The sequence below is a fragment of the Sinocyclocheilus rhinocerous genome, unplaced genomic scaffold (assembly GCF_001515625.1).
Source record: "Sinocyclocheilus rhinocerous isolate Xijiao unplaced genomic scaffold, SAMN03320098_v1.1 scaffold625, whole genome shotgun sequence".
Classification (NCBI taxonomy): domain Eukaryota; kingdom Metazoa; phylum Chordata; class Actinopteri; order Cypriniformes; family Cyprinidae; genus Sinocyclocheilus; species Sinocyclocheilus rhinocerous.
This window is the reverse complement of record NW_015646350.1, coordinates 757,479-765,465: the sequence shown is the minus strand read 5'-3', so window position 1 is coordinate 765,465 and position 7,987 is coordinate 757,479. Positions and strand designations below refer to the sequence as shown.

Sequence of the window (7,987 nt, the reverse complement as noted above, 5' to 3'; positions counted from 1 at the left end):
AGAATGAGGGGGGGGGGAAACTGCCTGGGTGGGCCACTGAGGTCATGCTCACAGGACTCGTCGAATAAAAAAACGAAAGAAACAGGAAGTGGTAGAACAATGACACTGAGCTCTTTGAACAAAGCAAATTATTCCAGTGTGAGAGCACGCGGCCACAGACGTTGAGCTTTAATTACAAGGCAGACAGCTTTATCGTGTCCAATCAAATGAAACTCCTGACATTTGACCACGCAGCAGAGAATTGCTAATGTTTGAAGGAATAAATACACCTTTGTGGGCAGGATGCACTTATCAAGGAAATCATGGCTCCACCATGGCCATCGACTTAAAATGTCCAGCAGTCTTGATATGATGCTGTGAATAATCCTCTATTAATTTGTCATTCAAATGCCACAAAGTATGTATTCATTCCCCCTGTACTTTCACTTTTGCATGGCATTGTCATATTTTCACTAACATATGTTTTTGATGTGATATTTTTGTTATGTTTTTCTTGTAGTTTTAGGCTTTGGTTTATATGCTTTGACATTTACATGTGATTCTGACTGGCTCATTGAAAACTGAACATTAGATAAAACGTCAGAAGGTCAGGAACTCGGGCCTCAGACAAGTTTGGTTGTTGAATAAGATACAATAGGGCACATAAAGCAAACAGAGAAATGCATAACTATTGTTATACCCAACCCAATCCCTTTTTGTCTACATTGACCACTGAAATAAGATCTCTGACAATGACAGACATTATTTTGTTTTCAAAACAAGCAAAAACATATTAAGATATTAAACTGAACTAAATTAAAATCAAGTTGTCAGTATCCTACTAAAATGTAAATCTAGCAACAGTTAAAGAAAACTTGTTCAGTTATTTTTATTACTGAAAAGGTATTGGCTGATGATGGAGACATGAATAAGAGACATGAATTTATGAGTCAATAAAAGGATTTGATGTGGCAGGGCAATTTTCTTGTGGTGTGCAATCAAAAAAATCAGTGTCACTGGGTTGTTGAATGACAATATTGGGGCAAATTTACTATATCTTCCAGGACAACATGGAAAGGTGCATAGAATCCTATGTGGAAATTCTGAGATGTACGTTGGCCTGAATGAATTTGTTCCATGCCTGGGCTTTGTCTGTCCTGTTCCATTCCATCAACTGGGTTTAAGACAGTCCATAAAATAAAAATCTGTCAATAAACCATCAGCAAACACCCAGACATAAAGAACAGCTCACTGACCATTCACCGCAGAGCAAAACCTGAATCATCACCTGTCAGAGGTTCTGTTTCTAATTTTGCAGTAAATGACACTGCAACAAAAGTCTTTTTTCGGAATTAATCACCCTGAATGTTATTTTCCATAGAAGCATTAACTGAAACAAAAACGCTCTCGCTCTTTCTGTCTTTCGTTACTTACAGGACTTTGAGGTTGTAGAGGCCTTGGAGCACGGGGCCAGGGATGTGTCTCAGGTGGTTGCCCGAAAGTCTCCTGTGGAAGGACAAAAGTAGTGTTTTGGTCCATTTGCAGTCCAACACATTGATGACTTTAACAGAGAGAAGAGAATCTGGTGAATTCATAAAGACGAGTATGCATGCGTGTGCGTTAAAGAGCTCACAGTGAAAACAAAAGTGAGAGATCTCCTTGGACGCAAGAACCACAGCAGCTGGGGTTCAGATCTCTCTGGCCGCTGGTCTTTACCGCTCATGTACAGAAATCACTCTTTTGTATGGTCTCCAAACACATCAACACATTTTGAAAGAAGAGCCAAGATATGAATGCACTCTAAGCTCCTTTTGCCTCCCGTGGCAACAAACATGTCATAGTACAACTGAATTTACAATGCCGAAGATAAAATGGTTAGAGTTGCTACTGAAGTGGAAAACGCACGATACGGTATATTGTTAGACATTGGTATAGTTTGAGGGCATCACGGTTCAGTCGGGGTGCAAATTATGGGAGTTTGATGTGTGTACTAAAATGCAAAATGGTGTTTTCAAACCAGAATATAATGTAGTCAGAGCACATAATGTCACCTGATGCCAAACAGACAATCTATGTTCCACTGAGGTAATCATACCATCATTATGCATTCAGAGCCAAAATCCAATTTTAGTCATTACAACAAATCATCCCTTTAAATTATCTTTCGAAATTTCAGTTGACCCCTTTAAAAATCACTGTATAATGTGCAAACAGCTCTGCAGCCAAGCAGAGCATCATGGCTGATACCTCCGAAAGTTCGTGAGACATGGGAAAGATGTTCCCAGAGAGAGCGAGAGCAAATATCAACCAGCTGTAGGCTCCCCCATCTAGACTAATCAATTTGTTTATCAAACAGATCACTTAAGCGTTCGTGCCTGTTTTTTCCTGGGTGGCAGAGTTTGAGGAAAGTCTGTCGAAGCCTCACAAGGAGTCCTGACAAGCTAAACAGGACCACCCACACCTCCTAACTGCTTTGCCTCAAAGTTGCTCCATCCTGCCGGAGTAGCCTCAATCTCCTCTTGTACTCCAAACGGTTCTTTTTGTATGACAAGATGAAAGTTTTGAGAAGTGCTGCCAATGTTTAGCATGTCAGTCAGCTTAGCTAATGTGATGGGTGCGACAGCTCTGGCAAAGCAACAACCGTGTTGTATACAGGCACATTGAGGGCCACACGAGCCCAGAAAGCAGAACGACATAACCCAGGATTGGGTCTGTGTCAAGGTCTGACAGATCACACTCCCTTATGCGCTCACACATACACTACCGTCTTCCGCCATTGAGCCATGAAGTCTCTGAGGTTTTTAATGGCTATCACTTCATGTTGTGCCAGACCACACTCCCATCCGCCGACTCTATTTCTGGTAAGACCGTGTGCCGCCACTCTTTCACAAACATTTGTTTTGCATAGGGCAAGAGACAGAGGGAAATAAAGCAGGGAGATGGAGGGGCTGGGGAAGGCAAAAATAAAAGTGTCAGATTTGGAGGCTGCGAAGCTTAGCGGTTCACCCCGTGTAAATAGGCCAGTGATGGTTTCACATGCATGTCGGATGAGGTTTCAGGCACGTACCACAGCAAGCTGTTCTGCTGAAAGCTCATGCCAGCTCTGTGGTCAGCTTTTATCCCTCGTTATAATTCAGTCATGTATCTAAACACTGGAGCTTTCTGCTTTATGTATTCTCACACATTACAGACAAACATGGCTTTAAAGCTAATTTTCTTAAGCCACTTGTGTCAACATGTTGTATATTCTTCAAATGATGAGTGCATTGTTATGAATATTAAGAATGTTTGTAAAGTCTTCAGAATTGAATCTGGCCATGGGAACAAAATGAGATTTCTTTAATATCTCAATGCAATTACATTTTAATGCATTGTATACACCAGAAACACAAATCCAGAAGGATTTCGTCACTCAATGGAAGGCATGCACAAAATAGAATTTCATTTCTGTATATGAAAGGCATTGAAGTGTAACTGCATTCTGTCATTAAATGCTGCATTTAGTATCATGTAATCCATTCATTCCACAACATTAATCAGGCTACACTTGCAGCCCCACACTTTCTCACTAGAGCAGTAGTTTCTGATTCTCCTCCTGGAAGGCCATTGTCCTGCAGATTTTAGCTCTAACTTGCCCCAACACACCTGTCTGGAAATTTCTAGTAGCTGAACTCTACAGGACAATTGCTCTCCAAGAGCACAATTGGACACCCCTGCACTAGAAATTTGAATGTGGACTTCTGTTTGACGTTGGTCTTTGCTTCACTTGGTTGCTCTGAAAATGGTCTTCTGAACAGTGGTGTGCTCTAGCAAATCAAAGACTAAAGTTACTTGGAAAATTGGTCTGGTTTGATTCATGTGAACTCTGGCATTATTTGCAGTCAATACAAACACAATCCATGCTAAATTGCATCTGTGAGCCTCTGTTGCAGAGGTAGCCAAACCTGCTCCTGGAGGTCCACCATCCTGCCCATTTCAGTTCCAACTCTACGCATCTGCCCTTTATCATTAAGTAATCCTGAACACCTTTATTAGGTTCAGCTGTGTTTGTTTAGGGTTGGAGCTGAACTCTGCTGTAGCCCACTAGGAGCATGGTTGGCTACCAATGCTCTGTCGATAGTATAGTCACATTTTAGGAATGTAATTCATTTCTCTGTGCAGCTTGTCTCAGAATAAATTACCTTTGGAGAAAGAAACCGTGGCATCTTCTTGTCCTGAATCCTGTTAACTGATAGTGCTCATGATTTGGGCAGATGCTGGGGATCTACTGCTATACCAGGAGTGGCCAACGTTGGTCCAGCAGAGCCACACCCCTTGTCCAAATACCCACACTTGCGGTCTTTGCACTTGACCACTTGACAACTCATATGACGTATTTCCTGTATTTGGTCCAAGTGTTCAAGTGAGCATGAAGACCACAAGTGTGAACTTTTCATTACCTGAGGGACACACTTATAGTGTTGTATAAATGCAAGTGTTTACAGAGCTTTATTTTTATTTTCATTGCTTTGCATTTTACAATCAACTTCTAAATGTCTGTTCAGTAGTCCCTATTACAGATGACACAATTTAATTTAGTGGTGCTTATAATTAAGTGATAAAAAGCAGTTGCAAATGTTGTACAAAATAATTATCACCACTACTCATTTGCACCAATAAAACGCACCAACTCTTTGTGACCTCTCACGAGATCTCGGCAAAAAGTCTCATGATTTATTTCCACAACATGATGCATGATGGGATACACTAAGCCACTAAGAGTGTGGATTTAGTGTGCGTTAAGAGCACTGCACTTTGGCGTTTTTAAGACCTGGGACAGTCTTGCGCACTTACTTCCTGTCACACACACGTGCTCTCAAGTGGCCAAGACCACAAGTGTGTGGGTATTTGGACAAGGGGACAGTCCTGCAGAGTTCAGCTTCAACCCTAATCCAACACACCTGATCCAGTTAATCAAGGGTCTAAGTGTTATTAGAAAGCTACAGGCAGGTGAGTTTTCATGAAGGTTGCAGCAAAACTCTGCAGGACTGTGGCTCTCCAGGACCGACATTGGCCACCCCTGTACTACACATTAGGGCTGCACGATATTGGAAAAAACTGACATTGCGATATCGTTTTTTGTGATATTGCGAAATACAGGAATGTTCATCAGATGTCTTGAATCGCTCAAAAATTAAATAATTAATAATTCTAGAATAATTGGGGTGATTTTGTAGGCATCTTAAAAGAAAATAAATATAATAAAAAAGTATTAAAAAAACCCTGAAAAATTACTTTTTACTTTTTTTCCTTATTTTTGGGTTGTTTAATACACTATTTGGGTGTGTCACCTTATTCACTATCAATTCAGGCAAATCAAGGATCGAATATGTTATGAAATTAATAATGAATGTTGCTTCTTACCCTAAAATAAGGGAGCTCATTTGTGAATGAAGAAGTGCAGTCTTGTGTCCAGAAGCGATCCAGTTATGAGGAAGCTATATGTATTCCAGGTTAAAACAGAGCACTACACTAAAGAGGACACTTCATTATAACATTAGGGAATTAACATGAGTGACAAAATAAGTAATTTAACATTTTATTCAACAATTACAAACCTCTTTTTGAAAATAGAAAAGTAGTAAACATCTTTTGTCACAAACTTTGAAAGAAAGAAAAAAAACAGCTATACACCAATCCCCTGAGTGGCTTATAAAATAAATATTTGTTATAAAACAAATAAATTGTAATAAGCTAAACTTAACATATAATAAATAACGTATATCAGAAGAATTATTTTGTTTTGCAGACTTTTTTTTAGCAACAATGCCAAAGTAAAACAAGTGTTGGTCATCATAGCTAACAAATAAAGATTAAATTAGACTTTTCAACAACTGTATAAAAAATACATCTAGTTTCTTTCTGTTGCATATAGTAAATATAAATATTTGGTAACATTTTACAAATAGGTTTATTAGTTAACATTAGTTAACTACTTTAGTTGACATGAACTAAGAATGAACAATACTTTTACAGCATTTATTAATCTTAGTTAATGTTATTTCAACATTTACTAATGCATTATTAATGCATTATCTTTACTAATGCATTATCAAAAGTTGTGCTTGTTAACATTAGTTAACACACTGTGAATTAACATGAACTAGCAATGAACGACTCTATGTTCGTTACCTAACATTAACAAAGATTAATAAATATTGTAATAAATGTATTGTTCATTGTTTGTTCATGTTAGTTAATACATTAACTAATAGAACCTTATTTTAAAGTGTTACCAAATATTCAAATACACCAATTTGACATGTATGGATTAATTTGCTCATTCAAACTTAGAGGTTTTTGGCTAAGAATACCAGTCTATCCACCATTGCAGGCTTGAGACTTGAATCTTTATAGTTCTCATTGATTTAGTACAACATCTCCTTCTTCAAGGTCTTAGTCAGGTCTGTGTCTTCCTCATGCCTTAGCAGCATTGAAGTGTTGAAGAACTGGCTTCACATAGGAGCCACTAACATAATCTTCTCCTGAGAGTGCATCTGTGAAATCCAGCAGTGGGCCCAGTGTCTTGCTGACAGATTCCAGGACATCTATATCTTGCCAGGTTGGAATCGGATGCCTCGCCGCCTTGTCCTCAGAGAGGACCTGAGTTAAAGCCTTCTGCTGCTCTAAAATCCTGTTGACCATCATCTGTCTGGAACCCCATCTTGTTTGGCATTCTGATACGAGTGGATGTGTCGGTAAATTTAGCTCCTTCTGGGCTTTTTCAAGAGCACCTCTGGCCTTCCAGCTGTGAGAAAAGTGACCCACCAGCTTCTTGCTGATACCTGTAGCACGGCATACATTGCTCATAAAACTGTTATTGTAACTGATTATTTACATATATTTACATGTATGTATAGTTTCTACATGCTTTCTTTAAAAGAGCTAAAATAACCCAATTAATCTCAAAGAATATAATTTGTGAATTATGAGTGCAGCTCTAACTCCTTTACCTCATCAAAACCCAAACATAGGGACATATTATTAAACTGTTTTTGTAAACATGCAAAATGTAAACATTTGAAAAAAACAAAAAAGTTTCCAAAGAAATAAGTTTGCCTTACAAAACTAACATTTTTGATAAGTTACTGAACTTAGGAAAATGTTTATTATTTCAAGTCAAGTCATGGCATAGCAATAGCAACAGTAGTAAAAATGCATGGGCATAACTTACCAACTGCAAGATGCAGCCTGTGGCCAAATTATTGCAACCTGGTCCACTTGTTGAGGACGGCAGCCTTTACCATGTTCGCCGCATTGTCTGTTGTTATACAGACGAGATGTCTCTCATCCAGGCCCCAAGCAGCCAATGCTTCTCTCATCCCCATTGCGATGTTCTCACTTGTATGATCCTCCTGGAAAAATGCTGTTTGCAAACAGCGAATTTTCAGCTGGAAGTCCTCATCAATAAAGTGTATGGTCAGACTTATGTAGGGCTCCGTTGCTCGGCTGGACGACAAGTCTGTTGTTGCTGCATAATATATCACTTGTTATAGCTCAGTTTCCACTTGTGCCTTGCATTTGTCGTACAGCTCTGGGATGGCAACTTGAGAAAAAATAAGTGCGTGATGGTATAACATAATGCTTGTCAAGTGACGGTTCATGTTTGTAAAACCCTGTTTGGTAACCGTGTTAACTGGTACCATGTCTTTCTGCCACTTGGAACCCTTCTCATATGGGGTAACACTGGCAAACGCATCCGAAATATTTTTTTGCTTTGGACAGCAATCAGATCTGGCTTTGCACTCGTCATACAGAGCTTTGTGGTGCCTACTTAAATGATCAAACAAATGCAAGGCACTCCCGACAAAGTACCTGTTTTTGGTCAACATCATCCTTTCTGAAGCCAGAATATTTCCATATAACTGACGATGCGTTTCTTTTTGCGACCAAATCATCATGCACACGCAGAGACTGCATGTCAAAAACGTGAAGCAAGGAATGTGTGCTTTGTAAATACTTTTTTTTT

General features: G+C 39.2%; 1 protein-coding gene across 1 annotated transcript in view; it reads right to left on the bottom strand.

The window, feature by feature from the left end:
* Positions 1-7,987, bottom strand: part of LOC107707372 (leucine-rich repeat-containing G-protein coupled receptor 6-like) — a 94,485-nt gene that overhangs the window by 22,948 nt on the left and 63,550 nt on the right. Inside the window, exon 3 of the mRNA XM_016511359.1 lies at positions 1,414-1,485. Within this exon, the coding sequence (XP_016366845.1) occupies positions 1,414-1,485 (72 nt within the window). The remainder of the gene's footprint in view (positions 1-1,413; positions 1,486-7,987) is intronic.